This window comes from Budorcas taxicolor, chromosome 4 (genome assembly GCF_023091745.1).
Source record: "Budorcas taxicolor isolate Tak-1 chromosome 4, Takin1.1, whole genome shotgun sequence".
Lineage (NCBI taxonomy): Eukaryota > Metazoa > Chordata > Mammalia > Artiodactyla > Bovidae > Budorcas > Budorcas taxicolor.
Window position 1 is genome coordinate 22,324,437 of NC_068913.1, and position 22,841 is coordinate 22,347,277.

Here is a 22,841-nt window from a genome sequence, read left to right on the forward strand (position 1 = left end):
AAACAGCTGTGACTTCTCAGCTACCAGACACGCGTCTACCAACCGGTTTATGTCACTCCCAGCGTCGCAAGTGTCAGGGGCCACTTGAAGAGCCTGGACGAGAGGCTGCTCAGCTCAGGGAGCTGAAGCTGACGGGCAACGTCTTTCCCCTTTGCAAAGGGAAACAGCCTGACAGGGGAAAACGGAGGGAGTACTAATCTTTTCAAATCTTCCAGGGCGAGAGCGGTCAGATTTTACCGCTAGTTCTTGGGACACGAAGGAAATGAAACTGGGAGACCGCACACAAGAACCGCAGCAGCCTTCAAAGCTTTAAAAAGACTGAGGCAGGACGCAGGCGTCGTGCGCGCTTCCGGGCCACAGCGCGCGCGCGCGCGCGCACACACACACACACACACACACACACACACACACACACACACACACACACACACACACACACACACACACACACACACACACACACACACACACACACACACACACACACACACACACACACACACACACACACACACACACACACACACACACACACACACACACACACGCCCGCCCCCCTGCCCCCGCCCAATCACCACCACCGCTGCCCCACCAGGAGCGCTCTGCGCAGGCGCGGGCGCAGGTTGCAGCGACAGCGACGGGCCTCGGCTGATGCCGTGGTGGTGCTGCCCCACCCCCACCCCGACCCCGCGGCGACCCAGCGCTGCAGACCCGTCGCGCCCGGCCCAGCACCCGGGACTGCGGACTCCGTGACCCTGCCCTCGGGCCTGTCCGAGCCGGAGCTGCTCGGGACTGCGCAGCACCCCGCGTGCCGGTGAGCGACCCGGGACGCGCAGCCCCCAGGTCCCCTTCACCAGCGGGGGCCGAGCGGGTGCCCGGGAAAAAGCCGAGCCGGAGGAGGCGGTGGCGGAAGGGAGGCTGCGGGGCAGAGAGGCGCTGCGGGCCGGGCGATGGAGGTGTGTCAGCTCCTCTTCCCCCGGCCCAGCCTTCTGCCAGGGGATTCCGGGCTTCGGTGCAAGCCCGGCGCACGGGGAAGATACCAGGCCCCCACGCCTTGAGCGGCCGGTAGCCCTTAGTTCTGCTCTTTTTCAGTATTCTTGTCCGACTGCCTGTATTTCATCTTTAGCCTTTTCAGAGTCGGCAGGCTTACGAAAGGCGCCGACTTCTTTCGTTTAGAAGCTCACGACCTATTTAAATTGGATGGAGTCCTGTACTTTTTCTCCCCTCTTCCATAATAAGCCTAAGATTCGTGTTGCTCTTAAGTAAATGAAGGGATTTTGATTTAAAAACAAATGTATTGAGCACAGGGGCCTAGTACCTCTTTATAAGTCTCCAAGAATAAAAGTGGTTAAACTTAGCAGCGCTTTGAGGAAAATCCAGTAGGGAGGGCAGGAATGGGCAGTACCTGACAAAGCCTGGCCCTTGTCCATTAACCTTGATGAAACAGACACCAGTCCCACGCCGACTCTAAGGCAGCTGTTACGTAAGGATAGAAAACAGACTCCGACTGAGAGCCTCTTGTTTTATTTTTTTGCCTTCTGTGTCTTTTCCCTTTAAGTCATTACAGTGGGAGGCACCCTATACCTCTGTTGTGTTAACTGAGATCCTAAAAGGGTGGGTTTGGCGCCCTGATCCCCGGTCATCTAGTATTCCACATAAGCCCAAGGTCAACGTGTGTGGGGTCGGTGATGTTAATTCTCCCCTAACCACCTGTGACTGGCAAGTATTGGTTTGGCTTGCGTTAAATGTCTGAGCAAAATCCAGAGAAATATATGCGTTCTTAGAAGTCATAAGTTATTTATGTTTTTGAACTTAATGGGCAGTGTGTACATAAATTTATTTTTAATATTGAAAACAAGCATTTTATTCATCATTCTGTAATTTTAAGTTCGTCCACTAGTTTTTTAACCTGCTGTTTACCCTGTGTTTGAGTGACCCCAACACATGGATCGCATACAAGTTTTAAAAAGTAGACTTTTTTTCATAGAATAAGATAAGTTGAATTATTTTGAGGGTCAGTTTTTCTTATTAAAAACAATGAGCATTTTTAAAGACATATTTTTTATATGAATGCCTTTAATAATCTGTTTTAGGAAATGACAGAAAATATATGGTCACGTTTAGAAACAGAAGTGGATTGTTTTTCACTTCTGCTTTCTCCCTTTGTTAATTTGTGCTCAGAATATCAACAGATTAAAATATATGGCTTAAAAAATTTTTTTAATACTAAAACTTGTGTGACTTCAACTTCAGTCTTCCTGCATTACTTACCTGTGGATGTTCTTTTGATATAGGTACTAGCACATCCTATTTTTATTTGTCTTTAAACTTTATTTAATTTCCCACCTGCATTTTTGATACTGTTATCCTAAAAATTTGAAATTAATGTTCTAAATTTTGCTGTTTTGTATTGGTGAATTATAGTCAATATTTTGGAATATTAATTTCTTAATTTTAACTTTCACCAACTGTTGAGAGAAAGAAAAAATCTGGAGGTTTGTTTTTTGTATTTTTTTGTTGTTGCAAATGTTTAAAGCTAGAAATGTGAGCATGAGAAAGATTGTGGATTTTGTCTATCACATAAGGGCATGAATTTTAAAAGGTTGAAAAATACTACTTTGACATTACCTGGTAATACCTAGCTGTAATCTGCCCAAAGAAACTTTTGCTTTGCTACTGTTTTAAAGGTAAAACGTGTTTTTGTTTTATTCTAAGAAGAGTGAAGCACATGTGTTTCTTTTCAGAGAACTCTTAAGAAAGTGTAGACTTCTGTCAAATTTTACTGTTGTTTGAAAGCCCTTTCTCATCACAAGTTTGATATGATACCATTTCATGATATTTTGTTAGAAAAGCACTTTTGGACCCTAGTAAATGGCTGCTTTGAGACATTATTTTGATTGAATATAATTCCAACCCAAATAGTTTGAATACTCCCTTGAAGGTTATTTTAATTAATTTGATGAGTATAAATATCCTGTAATGTTTTTAAGTATACTTTTTTTAAACTGAAGTTTACTGTAAGATTTTTTTCTTTTTCTTAGACATGGGAAAGTCTTTTTCTCATTTGCCTTTACATTCAAATAAAGAAGATGGTTATGATGGCATTACATCAACTGAAAATATAAGGAATGGATTGGTTAATGGTGAAGTCCATAATGAAGATGGAAGAAGTGGAGATGTCTCTCAGTTTCCATATGTGGAATTTACAGGAAGAGATAGTGTCACTTGCCCCACTTGTCAAGGAACAGGAAGAATTCCTAGGGGTATGTGTTATTGCACTGTTTCTCCATTAAAGAATAATTTCAGGAATTTTCACAATTACTTTGAAACTCATGGGTCTAAGCACAACCATTTATGTTTTAAAAGACAGAATTAAAGTTAAAACTTCCTATCAGTTATCTTCTGTCAAAAGGACACAAACCTCAAGATTTTAATTAGGGATCCTAAAGCAGTAATGAAAACCACCCTTCTACCTCCAATATTTTTTTCTTTCCCACCTGAAATTATTGCAGATAAGCAGCGTGTCTTGACTGTAAACTTTTAGTCCTATTTGGTATCGATAAAGATCAGGTCACAGTTGCTTTGCTGTAGTGGGTGTTAGGATAAGTAATGTGGTGACCGAATATTTTTAATTTGTTGTTTAAAGAATAATAATAAGCTGGTCATGCGCTAATTAGTTCTTTTTTAAAGGAACTACATGAAGAGGGATGATACATGAAGATGAGCCGTATAGGAAAAAAAGTCAATTTGTGCCTTGTCATAGGGGGAGTCAGTAGGGAGTAATCCTCATGTGCTGTTTGTAGGTTACTTTAGTAGCAATGGCAGTAAAGAGAAATAATTTTAAAAACCTTGTACTGTTCTCACTGCTTGATTGAAGTCAATTTTTGACCCTGGAGAGAAGCTGAGGGAAGGCCAGAATGACAATACTTTTGCAGAGGTAGTAGCTATTTGAGAATTAAAGGATTATTGTAGGTAAAGGTATTAATGCACCAGACTGGGGCCCTGGGGAGGGCTGAGGTCTCCTTTTTGCAATCTAGGTATATTTTCGAAGTATAGCCAGTAGGCACTTTTGGCTGTCTGGATGTGCATAGTAAGGTGTAAGGTGAAGGATGATCTTGAAGATGTTTTTGTCTGAGCCGCTGAAGGAATGGAGTAGCCACTTATTAATATAGAGAAAAGGTTTGAGTATATGTGTCAGGGGAGAGAGCAGGAGTTCAGTTTTAGATATATAAAACTGGAGATGCACTTTTGACATCTGAGTGGGTATGTTCAGTAAGAAGTTAGTTACTAACGGCCGGGAATTCAAATGCAAGGCCTAGCATGGAGTCATATCCGTGTAGAGATGATACTTAAAGCTGAATTCAATGAGAGCACCAAGGTTGTCAGTGAATAGGAAACAGAAGAGACTTTAGCACTGAACCTTGGAGCATTGCAACATTTTGAGGTCAGTGACATGAGAAAGAATTAGCAAAGGACACTAAAAACAGCAGCTAGAGCAGAAACAGGAAATCCCTTTGTCTGTGGTATCCTTGAAGATAAATGAGAAAAATGTACCGCTTGGTGGAGGAGAAGTCAGTCAACTATGTTAGATACTGCTGATCAGATAATGTGAGGACTTAGAACTGGCCTTGGGATTTGGTAATTTAGAGGCCAGAGACCTTTTAAAAGAGCAGTTTTGGTAGCAAAGGAATGCATAACGTGTGTAGAGTGGGATCAGGAGTGCATAGGAGGTGCAAAGTTATATAGTCAAAAAATAGCTTTTCTTTGAGTTTTGCTGTACAGGAGAGGAGAGAAAAGGGATAGCTAGAGGGGACTGTAAGGTCAGGAGAAGAATTTTTTGAAGATGGAATTGAATGTGTTTGTCCGCTGATGAGCCTGATCCGTAGAACACTGATAATGCAGGTGGCAAGGAGTATTACAGTGCACAAGCACAACGGGCCCCTCCAGAGGAGCACAGCCAGTTTACTCCCAGCAGGAGGAGGGGACGTAGAGTGCCTGGATGCACAAGCGGGTGGCTGGGTGGATGTGGTGGTGGCAGCAGCTTGGTGGCAATCCTTGCGTCTTTGCCACATCGTGAAGTGAGCGTAAGGACAGGGGAGAAGATATTGGAGGTTTGAAGAGAAAGTTGAAGTTACGAATTGTAGTTTGGGAGAGTCAGGTTGAGAGTATGAACTTGGGAAATATAGTGAAAGTGTTGGCATTATTAAAGGCCACTTGAAATTAGTGATCTAAAATGAGACTGTTTTTCTCTATCTACTTTTAGCTGTGTCGATACAGGCATAGTAGCTAAAGGGTTAGTTTTAATCAGTAGTCATTTAAACAGATGAATAGCACCAAATAGGATATGCGTACACACACATACACAGATACATATTTATATGTGAATACGGTAGGGGAAGTATGGATGAGGGGAGACTTGTGGAGGGGGCAGGGAGGTATAACAAAAGTATTATGGAAAGCTTTAAAAGAGAATTTGACTGTGGGGCTTTGATAGTTAATATGAAGAACCAAGTTTTCATAAGTTGGAAAATTGGCATTTAGAGGTCCATTTATTCATTAAGTTAAAGTGTTAGCCTCTCAGTCATGCTTGATGCTTTGGTGACCCCATGGACTGTAGCCTGCCAGAATCCTCTGTTCATGGAATTATCCAGGAAAGAATACTGGAGTGGATAGCCATTCCCTTCTCCAGGGGATCATCCCAAATCAGGGATTGAACCCAGGTCTCCTGCACTGAAGGCACATTCTTTACCATCTGATCCACCAACCCAAGAAAGAAATACTGAATTTTGAAGTAACTTAATACAGAGAGAGGTGTGACCTGAAAGAGTCCTTCCTGTAAGGGTATGTATACGTTTGGGTTCTTGAAGCCTGAGAGTTAATATATTGTCAGTTTTGGTTTTCAAGGGGAATACTTTAAGAACCTTTGTAGTTACAGGGGTTTCAGTACACAGTGGTAACAGTATGCTGCTTCTGCTCTCATTCAGATAACCCAATTGAAATCTTAATGGAAAACTGGGTGAAGGAAAGCCTGGTAAATTCAGATCTGAAAGCCTGGACTTTGTGAGTTTTACCCCCCAATGGCAGAACGAATTACTCTTTCTCATTCTTCATAGTATTTTGAATAGCTAGAAATTCAGATATGAAAAAAACACAGGGTCTGCTTTGGAACTCAGCTGCTACTGGATAATTTTTGAAGATTTTGAGAGAATTTAATAAAGGAATGAGATGAGAACCAGATGGTATTGTATTCTTTCCAAACCAGACTTTGATGAGGAGCCATCATACTTTTAATTAATCATGTTAATACATTTCTAAATCTAATTCTTTTAGGACAAGAAAACCAGCTGGTGGCATTGATTCCATACAGTGATCAGAGATTAAGGCCAAGAAGAACGTAAGTAATCGTAAGAAAATGGCAATTAAAAAAAATATTTTGCTTTTCAAATATGTATAAATAGGTATTTTAGTTAAAACTATTAAAAGGAAAAATAGTATCAGGTTAAGTTATGCCGTTATATCCATTATGTCATTAGAAAATAAAAATGATTCCTGATTGCGTAAGTCCTTAGAAGCAGTGTAGTATCTAAATCTTCTTAAATCTGTTAAAACAGATGGACCTTAAAGAGCAATTAGGTCTCAGTTACACAGAGACAACATTTTCATCAAAAATGGGTGTTAAGGTATTCCCACTAACTTCAGAATAAATATGGTTGTTCATACCATGACAACATAAGGAGCCAAAAGTGCTTGGCAGCTTTGTGGAAGTTGTGATGAAACGCAAAAGGAGAGTTCCTAAGAGCCCTTGGACAAAGTAAATAGTTTATCCCAAGAGAAGAAGCCCTCACTCAGAAGACTTCCAGTAAATTTCCTCTGAGAATATTCTGTTAACATAGAAAATCTAAAAACTCTTTAACTTGGAGAGAACGCACAAAAGTCCACAGAGAAACACAGAGAGGCCTTGAGAAAATCTAAAGGAACTGGGCCATCCTAAGTCCTCAAAGACCTTAAGGAAACTCAACATAAACTACAAAAAGGAAGATACAACCTAAGGAAAAAAATTACTGACAGTAGAATCCAGGTTGTATAGAACAAGAATAGTGATAAAAGAAGAGGTTCAGATAGTCTATAAACTATACAGATAGTCTCAAAACTATAGAAGTGGATATACATAGAGACCATCTAATGCTTTGTGTAACAACAGAGCATGGAGTCCTTGAAGAGTGAAGCTATGAAAGCAATCCTGGCCCATCCTCCCCATACAAAATGGCAACTTAAAAGTACAAAAATGTATCTAATTTAAATATGATCATAAAAAAAAAACACACCAGATTACAATCAAGCATCATACAGTAGTTCAGTTCAGTCACTCAGTTGTGTCCGACTCTTTGCGACTCCATGAACCGCAGCATGCCAGGCTTCCCTGTCCATCACCAACTCCTGGAGTCTACCCAAACCCATGTCCATGAAGTCGGTGATGCCATCCAACTATCTCATCCTCTGTTGTCCCCTTCTCCTCCTGCCTTCAATCTTTCCCAACATCAGGGTCTTTTCAAATGAGTCAGCTCTTTGCATCAGGTGGCCAAAATACTGGAGTTTGAGCTTCAACATCAGTTCTTCCAATGAACACCCAAGACCGATTTCCCTTAGTATGGACTGGTTGGATCTCCTTGCAGTCCAAAGGACTCTCAAGAGTCCTCAACACCACAGTTCAAAAGCATCAGTTCTTCTGTGCTCAGTCCTCTTTATAGTCCAACTCTCACATCCATACATGACCACTGGAAAAACCATAGCCTTGACTAGACGGACCTTTGTTGATAAAGTAATGTCTCTGCTTTTTAATATGCTGTCTAGGTTGATCAGAACTTGCCTTCGAAGGAGTAAGCATCTTTCAATTTCATGGCTGCAATCACTATCTGATTGCAGATAAAATAAAGTCAGCCACTGTTTCCACTGTTTCCCCATCTATTTCCCATGAAGTGATGGGACCGGATGCCATGATCTTAGTTTTCTGAATGTTGAGCTTTAAGCCAACTTTTTCACTCTCCTCTTGCACTTTCATCAAGAGGCTCTTTAGTTCTTCACTTTCTGCCATTAGTTCTTCTTCACTTTCTGCCATAAGAGTGGTGTCATCTGCATATCTGAGGTTATTGCTATTTCTCCCAGCAATCTTGATTCCAGCTTGTGCTTCATCCAGCCCAATGTTTCTCATGATGTACTCTGCATGTAAGTTAAATAAGCAGGGTGACAATATACAGCCTTGACGTACTCCTTTTCCTATTTGGAACCAATCTGTTTTTCCATGTCCAGTTCTAACCATTCCTTCCTGACCTGCATACAGGTAGTAAAACTTATAAAAGAAGAACTGATCAAAATACTAACATGATAAAGCATTATCAGAAAAGCAGATGAGAACTTTAACTTAATACTTCCCGTGTTCTGAAAGAGATTAAGGAAACTATAGAAACTATGACACTAAAACAGAAAAGTCAAAAGTTGAGGAGCTCAGAAATACAGTGACTAAACAATAGAAGGATATGAAAAGAGAGTCTACAGGGCCCTGGAAAGAATTAGAGAAAAATAATTCTGGCGATGAAGACAAACAGAACACAGTACAAAGAGATACCTTGGAAAGTGCACTTAGAAGACAGAGCAGATACAAAGGACGAAGTGAAAACATTCACCCACGTGTGCACACACAGAAACAAAAATTAATGAAAAGTATTTGAGAGAAAATGGTACAGAACACAAGCCAAGGAGATCAAGCATAAATGTAACTGGAGTTCTTGAAGAATATCAAAGGAGGCAAACTGAAGAAAGAGAAAATGCTTAACTCAAGATCACTTCCTTGAAATAAAACAAGACATGAATCTACACACTGAAAAGACATACCATAATTTTGGAAATAACCAATCTTGGTGAAATTACTGGACTTCAAAGGTAATAACAAAAAACTCAATAGTCCCTTTGAATGCCCAAGCAAAAGATTGATTAATTTATAAGAGATAGAAAATCAGATTGGCATGTTCCTTCTTGACCACAATGCTTTAAACAGATAAGCAGTAAAACAGCATGCCAAGTCTTCATGGAAAGAAAAATGCAACTAGGACTTATACACAGTCAGTCTGACCCTTTATTAGATAACTTCTAGATAGTTAAGAATGTCAAGAAATTAGAGTTAATTTCTTAATAACCTGAGAGTGGAGCAGCTTTCCTAACTGGTTTAGAATCCAGTAATAGAAGAATTTGGCAATAAGGAGTTCATGATCTGAGCCACAGTCAGCTCCCAGTCTTGTTTTTGCTAACTCTGTAAAGCTTCTCCATCTTTGGCTGCAAAGAATATAATCAATCTGATTTAGGTGTTGACCATCTGGTGATGTCCATGTGTAGAATCTTCTCTCGTGTTGTTGGAAGAGGGTGTTTGCTATGACCAGTGTGTGCTCTTGGCAAAACTCTATTAGCCTTTGCCCTGCTTCATTCCATATTCCAAGGCCAAATTTTCCTGTTACTCCAGGTGTTTCTTGACTTCCTATTTTTGCATTCCAGTCCCCTATAATGAAAAAGACATCTTTTGGGGGTGTTAGTTCTAAAAGGTCTTGTAGGTCATAGAACCGTTCAACTTCAGCTTCTTCAGCATTACTGGTTGGGCATAGACTTGGATAACTGTGATGTTTGCAGATGGTGATTGCAGCCATGAAATTAAAAGACGCTTACTCCTTGGAAAGAAAGTTATGACCAACCTAGATAGCATATTCAAAAGCAGAGACATTACTTTGCCAACAAAGGCCCGTCTAGTCAAGGCTATGGTTTTTCCTGTGGTCATGTATGGATGTGAGAGTTGGACTGTGAAGAAAGCTGAGTGCCAAAGAATTGATGCTTTTGAACTATTGTGTTGGAGAAGACTCTTGAGAGTCCCTTGGACTGCAAGGAGATCCAACCAGTCCATTCTAAAGGACATCGGTCCTGGGTGTTCTTTGGAAGGAATGATGCTAAAGCTGAAACTCCAGTACTTTCGCCACCTCATGCAAAGAGTTGACTCATTGGAAAAGACTCTGATGCTGGGAGGGATTGGGGGCAGGAGGAGAAGGGGACGACAGAGGATGAGATGGCTGGATGGTATCACCGACTCGATGAACGTGAGTTTGAGTGAACTCCTGGAGTTAGTGAAGGACAGGGAGGCCTGGCGTGCTTCAATTCATGGGGTCACAAAGAGTCGGACACGAATGAGTGACTGACCCGAACTCTACTGAATAGAAGAACAGATTAATAAATTTGGATAAAATATAAAAAGTTAATAAAAGTGTAGGTTATCTTTTAAAAGATGAAAGCAAAAACAAGATGCAGATCAAGTCAGGGTACAAATAGCAAACTAAGAAGTGGTATTTGCAAATTATTATTAAAGGTCCAATATCCTTACTCTAGAGTTTCACAGTTTGAGAGGAAAAAGGCTAACCATACAAAAAGTAAGATCTGTAAATATCCAGTTCACAAGGAAGAAAAGCAAGTATCTTTTAAACATATGAAAAGATGTTAAGTCTCACTCATAGGAGAAATGCAAATTGGAACAATATTGAGGTACCATTTCTTGTGTATCAGATGAGCAGAAGTCCAAAATTTTGAGTGTTGTTTTGTTGGCAATACTGTGTGAAAACAAGCACACTTGTGCCTTACTACTGAAGGGGAAATTTGGCCTTATCTGTCAAAATTACATACACATTTACCTTTTGGCTCAGGAATTCTACTTTGAAAAATTTATTCTAAGGATTACTGTCAAATACAGTGAATAGCATTTGCACATGTTATTCACTGTGCCAGTATTTATTTTACCAAAAACTAGAAATAATGTGAATGGCCACTAGTAAGGGACTAGTAGAAGAAGTTACACTGTATCTATATGATAAAATGGAATGAGGAAGAACTGTATTTTACCATAGCATGATATCCAAAGCACATTTGTTTTTTGAAAACACACACATGCATGCACAAGGAGAGAGAGACAATAGAATGATAAACTATAGACTAACAAAACTGATTACCTTCAGAGTTTGGGACAGAGCTTTGAAGAGGAAGCAGGTAAGCAAATTAGGTATTTGTGTGTACATGTATATATTTCTGTTTAGACTTTAGATCATGTCCTTTTTTTAATATCACTTAAAAGGTTGTATTAAAAGTAAAAAAAAAGCAGTTCCTAAAAATTGAAATAAACTGAAACAGTTGATTCTAACTGCATATCTGGTTGATAAAATAACCACAGATTTTCACACACATGTGAAAATTCCACTTCAGTAAATTCGTCAGGGAGTCTTGAAATGTATATATTTATAAAGCTCCGCAGTTTGATTCTAATGAGCAGCCTGCTTTGGGATCACCACGGTAAATGTTCTATCTATAATAAGCCTGAAATTTTAGTCTCCAAAAAGATAAAGACGTCTTTTAAGAAGAATATTTTAATGCTTAATAGATTCAAACCTACTCTATTCAATACTTTTATAATGTAAAAAGATGGTTAAAAAGAAAAGAATCATATATCTTTTCCTACTGGTATAATAGGGAAAAAATTGAAAATGAAAATGTCTTCTCTGAATGTTTCATTATGTAATTTTTGATGCATGTATGTTTAAATATCTCACTTTCCTTTTTTTTTTTTTTCCAGAAAACTGTATGTGATGGCTTCTGTGTTTGTCTGTCTGCTCCTTTCTGGACTGGCTGTGTTTTTCCTTTTCCCTCGTTCTATTGACGTGAAATACATTGGCATCAAATCAGCATATGTTAGTTATGATGTTCAAAAACGCACAATATATTTAAATATTACGGTAAGAACATGTTTATATTAATATTTGACTTCATTCCTTTATTTTAAAAAATTTTTTGTTGCGAGGTATTTGCTTTAGAGTATTGTGCTTGTTTCTGCCATACATCAACATGAAGACGTCATTCCTTTATCATGTTAAGCAACACCTTTGTCCTTATTGAGAGAACATGAAAGGTAACAAAGATGTATTGACCTTTTCTATCATCTTTGATTCTGCTGAAAATGGCAAATTCTGTGTATTCAGAATCCTTAACATTTGAAGTTGCCTTTGGTAGGGTAAAATAAAATAATTGCTGGGAGAAAAGTTTTTACAATCTGTTTACTTTTCAACATTAGACTCTCAGTTGCTCCTAGCAAGATGTTAATATAGTTGATTGAATAGGTGTTATACATGTTACATTTTCATGTCCTTGTGTTTTGTGAAACACAATTTTTGCCATCTTTAACAGACCATTCCTTTGTTTTCAAAGGCAGTGAACAAGTGATTGATTTCTCTTGTAAATTAGTATGTGTGAAAATGTTTGTTTCTCAGGACAATAGTTTTTAGGATTCTGCAGCCTTTCACACCTGAAAACAAGCAAACAAAAGCCTCAGAGAAGGTCTTATACCTGTTCTACATTTATGTAAGCATGGTTTGCAAATCACTGTATTATTAATGAGGAAGATACATTGCTTCTGGCTTTAAGGTACATCTATGTGGCAATGATTTATTTGGAAGGGTAATATTAGACTTCATTCGTTTTCCTTGAAGAGTTGTTTGGTGTGCTAGAGGTTGAGGTAGATGCACCTGTGTTGCTGGAGGGGGGTTGAGAGACATAGGGACTGAAAAGGAAATGTGTGTTGGGTAGAATTACTCCTTAATTACAGGAAAAAAAGAATTCACATGGATTCATTTATCCTTCTTCTTTTTAAAAAAGAAACTTGAATTAGCTATACTCTGTCAACTATTTCCATACCATTTACATTATATTCACAACTATGTGTGTAGCATTTACACTATGTTAGATATTAGAAGTAATTTAGAGATGTTGTGTGGAGGATGTGCGTAAGTTATATGCAAATATACACCATTTTATATCAGAGACTTGAGCATCTGCAGATTTTGGTATGATGGAACCTTGAGTGGATGGGATAGTTGATCCTGAAACCAATACCCCATGGATACCAAGAGATGACTAAACATACATGTGCTAACTCTGTATATAAGCATGTCCATGCGTAGATTTACACATAATACATTTTAAAATGGAATTATATATAAAGGATACACACATATATGTGAGCGTATATACATGCACGTTTTCACTTAATTGATCTCACTGCATTTACCCATATTATGTGGTTGTATGTAGTCTTTTACATGGCCATATTACAATTTTTACTCAACCTTCTTAATAGTTGCTTAGTTTTGATATTATAAATATTTATTCCAAAAACATCTTTGTGCTTAAACTTTGTGCTTCTATTTCAGGTTATTTTTTAAGGATAAATTCCTGAAAGTAAATTTGCAGTTAAAGATCATAAGTTTAAGGCCTTTGATAATAAATCATCATTATTTAAAAGCCATGACTGCAGTCCCTTGCTTATAAATTAAATGGATTCTCAGTGTTTTCAGCAGTAAAATTTTTTATTTTTCATACTAAACTATTTTGTCCTGTCTTATTTTTTGTTGTCTCTCTTGATGTTTATCTTTGTGTTATCTTTTTAACTACCAGTTTATCTTTCTGTAATTCTTACAAGTATTTTTGTTTCCAGCCTGTTTTGCATCATCTTTGTGTTATCTTTTTAACTACCAATTTATCTTTCTGTAATTCTTATAAGTATTTTTGTTTCCAGCCTGTTTTGCATCATTGACCCTTTTAATATTCTAATGAAAAGTATGGACACCTCATCAGAAAAAATGTGTACCAATATTAAATAGAACTCCAAAATTTTCCTGGATCCCGTTCCTTGGTCTATATCAGAGGGTCCATTGACCTTAAATTAACAATTTTTTACTGTAGTGTCTAGAAATAAATGGAGAAGGATATGGCAGCCCACTCCAGTATTCTTGCCTGGAGAATCCCAGGGACAGAGGAGCTTGGTGGGCTGACGTCTACGGGGTCGCACAAAGTCAGACATAACTGAAGTGACTTAGCAGCAGCAGCAGCTAGAAATAAAATGATACTGGTATTAAGAGCCAAGTAGGTGAAGATGTTTATATATTTAGAGAAAGGTTATTTCTACTGTTTTATAGAATTTTAAAACATTTCTCTACATTTAACGAAATGAATGCATAAACATGATCATAAAATTGCTGGTTGCTAGCACATTCTTTTTTTTTTTTTTTCATCGTTTTTATTCTAAGACCATTTTCTATCTTGTCACTTATCCCATGTTGCCTCATTCCATATCTTTCTCCATATTCATATTAACTTATAAACTCACATGTTCAGTTTTTCTTAAATCATTATTTAGTTCTAAAAATAATATTTTGTACATACTTTTATGCATCTTGGTTTTCTTAGTTGTTAATACTTCGCAGGAATCACTCCTGATTTTCTGCTTAGAGTTCATTCATTCTTTTTAATGGCTGCATATTATTCCATGTAATGACATAATATTATTTTTCAAGCATTCTACTTTATGTTGGACATTCACTTTATTTTCAAGATTTGTGTTTTGTTTTGTTTTTTGCCACTACAAATAACACTGTCATTAACATCCTAATGTTTTTATTTCTGTGGAATAATTGCTCAGATGTAGAATTGCTAGGTCAAAGGATAATACATAATTTAAATTTCAATGAATATTGCTGTAATCCTTCATGTATTTTCCAGGAATGCAAAAATACACCCTTTGGTCCATATCCCTGCCAGAAATAGAATCTGTCATTTTCTATAACTTTTACTAGTTTAATGGATATAAAGCAGTATCCACTTTTATTTAAATCAGCCTTTCTCTGACAATAAATTAATTTGACAAATAGTGTTTCTTGGCCATTTATATTTATATTTATACTCTTCTGATTTCTTTACTCATATCCTTTGCTCTTATTTTTTTTAACAGGAGGCTTTATGTCTTTTTTTCTACTTTGTAAGGCCTCATAGTATAGGTGATAACCATTACTATCTGCCTTACAAATACTTCTTCAAGATTTCTTATTTAATGTTTTGTGATTTTGTTTATGATTTCTTTTGTTAGTACTATTTTAGATGTTTTGTTATTTCCCAGTTTAACAGTTTTTCTTTTCATTGACTGTTTTCTAAAGTAATTTGAAACCGTTGTTTAAGTTCGAATTGTAGAAGTTCAGCCCAGCTGTTAATTAAGTGTGGAAATGATGCAACTGTATTTCTTTTTATCAAGTCTTGAATCTGTCCCAATTCCTCTGAAAAGTGATCTGTTGGAAAGCTCTACTCATGTATAAGATAAAATACCAGTTTTTTAAAAAATAGTTTAAAGTTTTGCTTAACATTTTAAAAGGTTGTCTTTGTATTCAGTAGAATCAGAAATAACTTAGCCCGTGAAAACATGTACATATTAACATTTAGAAAAATTTGGATGGAACTTTAGAGTTACTTTTATTGAAAAATAAAAAAGTAATTTTCCTTGGGGACATGGGCACTGGCAGCAGTAGCCCTGAGAGGCATAGCATGTTGGCATAAGTCCTCTTGGAGGAGATAGCGATTAGCCCCACCATAGAGCCTGTGTGTGGAGTCACTTAGTTGCATCTGACTCTTTGTGACCCCACGGACTGTAGACTGCCAGGCTTCTCTGTCCATGGGATTTCCCAGGCAAGAATACTGGAGTGGGTTGCCATTCCCTTCTCCAGGGGTTCTTCTACACTCTGGGATTAAACTTGGGTCTCCGGCACTGCAGGCAGATTCTTTACCATCTGAGCCACCAGCCCTACCATAGCGCTTGCAGACTCCAGGACTGGGCTGCTCAGGCCAAACAACTAACAGGAAGGGAGCATAGCTCCACCCATCAGCAGAAAATTAGATTTAGGGAGCAAGGTCCTGAAAATTATATTTAGTGAGCACGGCCCTGACCACCTGAGCAAGACCTAGCCTTCCCCACAGCCAGTGCTTCCCATCAGGATGCTTGCACAAGGCTCTTATTCTCATCCATCAGAGAGCAGACAGAAGAAGCAAGAACTACAGTCCCATGGCCTCCAGAATGAAAACTAGAATCACAGAAAACTAACCAAAATGATCACATGGATCATACTCTTGTGTAAATCAATGAAGCTATGAGCCATGCCGTGCAGGGCCACCCAAGGTGAATGGGCCATGGTGGAAAGCACTGATAAAACATGGTCCACTGGAGAAGGGAATGGCAAACCACTTCAATGTTCTTGCCTTGAGAAACCCATGAAGAGTATGAAAAGACAAAAAGATATGACACCAGAAGATGAGCTCCCCAGGTTGATGTGTCCAATATGCTACTGGGGAAGAGTATAGAAATAGTTTCAGAAAGAATAAGGAGGCTGAGCCAAAGCAGAAATAACATCCAGTTGTATATGTGTCTGCTGGTGAAAGTGAAGTCCAATGCTGTAAAGATCAATATTGCATAGGAACCTGGAACGTTAGGTCCATAAATCAAGGTAAATTGGAAGTAGTCAGGCAGTAGATAGCAAGAGTGAACATCGATATTTTAGGAATCAGTGATCAAAAATGGAAACGGGCAAATTTAATTCAGATGACCATTATATCTACTACTGTGGGCAAGAATCCCTTAGAAGAAATGGAGTAACTGTCATAGTCAACAAAAGAGTCCAAAATGCTGTACTTGGGTGCAGTCTCAAAAACCACAGAATGGTCTCTATTCCTTTCCAAGGCAAACCATTCAGCATCACAGCAATTCAAATCTATGTCCCAAAACACTAATGCTGAAGAAGCTGAAGTTGAACAGTTCTATGAAGACGTACAAGGCCTAGAACAAACACCAAAACCAGATGTCCTTTTCATCATAGGGGATTGGAATGCAAAAGTAGAAAGTCAAGAGATACCTGGAGTAACAGGCAAGTTTGGCCTTGGAGTACAAAATGAAGCAGGGCAAACGCTAACCCAGTTTCACCAAGAGAATGCACTGGTCATAGCAAATACCTCTTCCAACAATGCAAGAGATGACTCTTACACGTGAGCATCACCAGATGGTCAGTACAAAAATCAGATTGATTATATTCTTTGCAGCCAAAGATGGAGACGCTCTATACAATCCACTAAAACAAGACCTGGAACTGACTGTGGCTGGGATCATGAGCTCCTTATTGTAAAATTCAGACTCAAGAAAGGAGGGAAAACCACTAGGCCATTCACATAGGGCCTAAATCAAATTCCTTACATTTATACAGTGGAAGTTACAAATAGATTCAAGGGATTAGATCTGATAGAGTACCTGAAGAACTATGAACAGAGGTTCATAACACTGTATAGGAGGCAGTGACCAAAACCATTCCCCAAAAAGATGAAAGAAGGCAAAATGGTTGTCTGAGGGGTTCTTACAAATAGGTGAGACAAGAAGAGAAGCAAGAGGCAAAGAAGAAAGGGAAGGATATATCCAACTGAATATTGAGTTCCAGAGAATAGCACAGAGAGATAAGAAAACCTTCTTAAGTGAACAGTGCAAAGAAATAGAAGAAAATGTAGAATGGGAAAGACTAGAGATTTCTTCAAGAAAATTGAAGATATCAAGGGAACATTTCATACAAATATGGGCACAATAAACAGTAGAAATGGCAGGGACCTAACAAAAGCAGAAGAGATTAAGAGGTAGCAAGAATACATAGCAGAACTATACAAAAAGGTCTTAATAAACTGGATAACCAATATGTTGTGGTTATCCAAATGTACAGTATGGATTTAGAAAAGGCAGAGGAACAAGAGGTCAAATTGCAGATATCCATTGGATCATAGAAAAAGCGAGGATATTCCAGAAAAACATCTACTTTTGCTTCATTGACCACTCTAAAGCCTTTGTGTAGGTCACAACAGATTGTGGGAAATTCTTAAAGAAACAGGAATACCAGACCACTTTACCTGCCTGATGAGAAACCTGTATGAAGATGAAGAAGCAACAGTTAGAACTGGACATGTAACAATGGACTGGTCAACATGGGGAAAGGAGTACATCAAGGCTGTATATTGTCACCCTGCTTATTTAACTTACATGCAGAGTACAGCATATGAAATGCTGAGCTGGATGAATCCCAAGCTGGAATTAAGGTTGCCAGGAGAAATATCAAAAACCTCAGATGTTACCAGACTTATGGCGGAAAGCAGAGGACTTAAAAGAACTTCTTGATGAAGGTGAAAGAGGAGAGTGAAAAAGCTTACTTAAAACTCAACATTCAAAAAACTAAAGATCACGGCCTCTGGTCCCATCACTTCCTGGCAAATAGATGGGGGAATAAATGGAAAAGATGGCAGATTTTATTTTCCTGAGCTCCAAAATCACTGCAGTGACTGCAGCCATGAAATTAAGACACTTGTTCCTTGGAAGAAAAGCTATGACAGACCAAGATAGCATATTAAAAAGCAGACACATCATTTTGCCAACAAATGTCCGTAGAGTCAAAACTATGGTTTCTCCAGTAGTCATGTATGGATGTGAGAGTTGGACTATAAAGAAGGCTGAGCGCTGAAGAATTAATGCTTTCAAACTGTGGTACTACAGAAGACTCTTAAGAGTCCCTTGAACAGCAAAGAGATCAAACCAGTCAATCCTAAAGGGAATCAACTGAGAATATTCATTGGAAGGACTGATGCTGAAGCTCCAGTACTTTGGTCACCTGATGCCAAGAGCTGACTCATTGGAAAAAACCCTGATTCTGGAAAAGGTTGATGGCAAGAGGAGAAAGGGCCACAGAGGATGAGATGGTAAATGGCATCACTGACTCAACAGACATGAGTTAGAGCAAACTCTAGAAGATAGTGAAGGACAGGGAAGCCTGGCATACTGCAGTCTATGGGATTGCGATTAGTTGGACAGAACTTAGCAACTGAACAACAACTTTTATTGACTATTTGCTAAGGCCACAAATGCGTTTTATAACATCGATTTTTCTGTGTTCTGGTACTACACATTTCCTGGGCCTACTCTTTAAAAGTGTATGTTCATTGTATGCGTTTTATATACATAGCACTCATGCAAAACCCAAATAATTGGTTCAATGAATCTTCTTTGATGTTTTGGGGGACAATTTACTTCCTCCTGGTAAATGAAGCATAGCCACAGCTAGAGTGATTTTCTCTATTTATTTTGAATACTTCTTTATTATGCCTATTCTAAGATAACTTGCACATTTTCTACCTTTCTTTTTCAGAATACACTAAATATAACGAACAATAACTATTATTCTGTTGAAGTTGAAAACATCACTGCACAAGTTCAGTTTTCAAAAACAGTTATTGGAAAGGCACGCTTAAACAACATAACCAGTATTGGTCCACTGGATATGAAACAAGTAAGCTTCATTCAGAAAATACTTTGGAGGGGTATGCATCTCAACTTTGTATATAATATTAACTTTCAGGAGATGGGGGTTTTCCCAAAAACATTAAACTTTGAAATGTATCCCATACATATGTAAAAGAAAGTCATAGAATCAAACCCATAAAAAGAGAGATTTCCAAACTCTTTTAAGTTATGAAATCTGTCTGAAATATTTGATATTTTGATACTATTCTCCGTTGGTTTATTTTCATTTTTTGCCTTTCAGATTGATTATACAGTACCTACTGTCATAGCAGAGGAAATGAGTTATATGTTGTAAGTTCTGATTTTTAATTATTTTCTCTCATTAAATTATAAGGAATAAGTGTGGGTATGTGTGAATATATAGGGCTTTCCTGATAGCTCAGTTGGTAAAGAATCCGCCTGCAATCCAGGAGGCCCCAATTCGATTCCTGGGTCAAGAAGATTCACTGAAGAAGGGATAGGCTACCGACGCCAGTATTTTTGGGCTTTCCTTGCAGCTCAGCTGGTAAAGAATCCGCCTGCAATGCGGGAGACCTGGGTTCGATCGTTGGGTTGGGAAGATCCCCTGGAGAAGGGAAAGGCTACCCACTTCAGTTTCTGGCCTTGAGAATTCCATATACAGTCCATGGGGTCATGGGGTCACAAAGAGTCAGACATACATGTGTGAATATATATATTTAATGAATGGTGGTGGTGGTGGTTTAGTCGTTAAGTCATATCCAACTCTTGCGACCCCATGGATTATAGCCTGCCAGGCTCCTCTGTCCATAGGATTCTCCAGGCAAGAATACTGGAGTGGGTTGCCATTTCCTTCTCCAGGGGATCTTCCTGACCAAGGAATTGAACCCAGATCTCCTGTATGGTAGGCAGATTCTTTACCAACTGAGCTACAAGGGAAGCCCATTTAATGAATATATATGTTTAATTTTCCATTATTTTAGCAGAGACAAGACCACATTTTTAGAATATTCCTTCTGACTTTTGATCATATCCATCCTCTCTTTTCAAAATGTGTAACATTAACATACATATACCTGTACACATAGTTTTTTTTTCACCGTTAGGATCATGCATACCATGTCACTTTTTATTTACTATGTTATAAAATCATATTCTCATATTTTGTAATTTTTTTGTTTTTGTATAGGAGGACCACAAATGCTAGTGATGTTTAATATTCTATTCTGGTTTGAAGTTGTGAAACTTGTAAATTAGGTCTAAATGATTATTAACTCTTGTTAAGTAAAAATCTGTGATAATTTTTTATCCTCTTTTGATATCAGCCTGATACAGAATTTCTGAGTGGGTAATAATCTGGTTACTAAAATTTCAAAAGGTGAAAAAAAGTAGAAGTAGTTAGTAGACAACTCTACAGCTGCTGTAGTATGAAAGCATAGAATAAGAAGCCATGAAAATGTTAATAATTTGAGATATAGAAAATGCTCATCATTTGAGATATAGAAAATGCTCAACCATTTAATGGTTATTTATTATATCTTCTTAATAGTATTTGTATTGGCTTTAACATAGGAAGAGGAATTGTGATTAAACTATTTTATTAATAAATGTATAATGTCATCGTTTGTGTGTATTTACATTGCTTTTTTCTTTAACAGTGATTTCTGCACACTGATAACCATCAAAGTTCATAACATAGTGCTCATGATGCAGTGAGTATGAATTTTTTTGAAAGAATTTCTTTGTTTCAACTTTGGATGTGTAACATTAGCGTAGAGTATACACATCTTTATAAATGCTGTCTCATTTGTATTTTAAGCCTTACATGAGTGCAGTGAGGTGAAGTAAATAGTTACCCACTTTGCACATGAGGAAATGGGAGCTCAGAGAAGTAGTGAAGGACCACATGGCTGCTAAATAATGAATCTGGACCTTCCAAGAACTCAGGAAAACAGTAGAAGTTGATACAGAGAGAAGGATGAGCTCAACAGCCAATTCCTTGCTCCCTGTGGTAAAGGCAGGAACAGTAGTGATGAGAAATAATGTTATTGGTTTGCAAGTTGGGTGTTTCCCTAAGCAATGAAAACATTGTAGGTTATAGGTTGGGTCTTTAGGCCATTAGCTAACACCTGATTAACCCTTTTCCTCTGATGAGAGAACTGTGTGATTATTTTTAAGAGTGCAATGAACTAAAGATATTTTTAGCCAAAGATAGGTGTTTTGAAAAAAATTACATTTTTTTGTATATAATTATTTGGATAGGGCTTGCTCAGCCAGCATTCCTGTTGTCTACTGGGGAAATACTCCCTAAGAGACCCATGTCTACAACATTAAATTATCATTAATCAAATAACCTCTCCCTGAAAAGAATTTTAATATATAAAGTGTTCCCACTTTAAAAAGATTTTTTTAATATATTAACTATTCAGTGCTTCTCTCCATTTATTTTATTTTCAGAGTTACTGTAACGACAACTTACTTTGGACATTCAGAACAGATATCCCAGGAAAGGTACCAGTATGTTGATTGTGGAAGAAACACCACGTATCATTTGGGGCAATCTGAATATCTAAATGTACTTCAGCCACAACAATGAAAACTCAGAGATGCACCTGGAGAAAAAAAGTACCTATTGATATTTTCCAAACTTTGAAGGATGAGGTACTTCGTGATAGGAGATCTTAAATTGAGCAACCTAAAGTTTACACTTCTGTTTTAAGAGTACATCTAAGAATATGTGGACTTGTAGTTTATTACAACTCTCCGCTCTGTGTTTGTGATATTTGTACCAGGATCTTTTATTTGAACCTAAATTTACTGATTGATGTTCTTCGCTCATTTCCCAAAGGGGAAAACTAAGACTTCTCCTTCAAGATAACAGATACTTATTTAAAATTCACAGCTCTAATCACTACTGAAAACATAATTTTGGTGATGAACATAATTTGAGAAACTTTATTTCTGAATGTTTTTATAGAAAATTACCGAGGGCCTATTACTGATGAAGACATTTAAAGAATACCTTTTTTTTCCTGTTTTATAAACTCCCATTGCTACTTGGTAGTATTTAAACTATATGCTATTTTAGCTTTTAGCTAAATATTTTTACTTTTTCATTTTGAAATTCCACTCATTTGCATGGTTTTGTCAGTGTTATTTCAAGCTAGTGTTTGCGTTAACACTTATAAACCAAAATAATGTTTGCAAAATTCTGTACCTGAAAAATTTAAAAAACCCGTATATAATGTGTTTCACATGTCTTTCCATGTTATAGTTGTGTGAAACTTTTGTGTAATATTCAAATATAACCATTTAATGTACAGTATTGTAAATAAATTATGCATGGATTCTAAATAGTTGTAATAAATGTTAAAGTGGTACAGATTTAAAATCTAGTAAGTTGCTCATAAAAATTAAAAACACAGGAAAATGAAATTCAGAAACCTCTAGAATGTGAATATGTTTCCAAATACATATTTGATCAGGTATAACATAGATTTGAAATAAAATATTTTGGTGATCCACTTTTTTTTAATGTTGCTTTTCATACTAAAGAATTATGAAGATACTTTTCACAACTGTTAGGTACTCAGATCATCAATTTTATGAATGT

General features: G+C 37.7%; 1 protein-coding gene across 1 annotated transcript; it reads left to right on the top strand.

The window, feature by feature from the left end:
• The first annotated feature begins 695 nt into the window (after window positions 1-695).
• On the top strand, window positions 696-22,509 carry TMEM106B (transmembrane protein 106B). The gene is made up of 8 exons (XM_052639051.1): window positions 696-814; window positions 3,042-3,263; window positions 6,331-6,394; window positions 11,651-11,810; window positions 19,116-19,256; window positions 19,512-19,561; window positions 20,887-20,940; window positions 21,686-22,509. Exons 2-8 carry the CDS (start codon window positions 3,044-3,046, stop codon window positions 21,822-21,824), a joined length of 828 nt encoding a protein of 275 aa, XP_052495011.1. The 5' UTR covers window positions 696-814; window positions 3,042-3,043; the 3' UTR covers window positions 21,825-22,509.
• The last annotated feature ends 332 nt before the right edge of the window (window positions 22,510-22,841 follow it).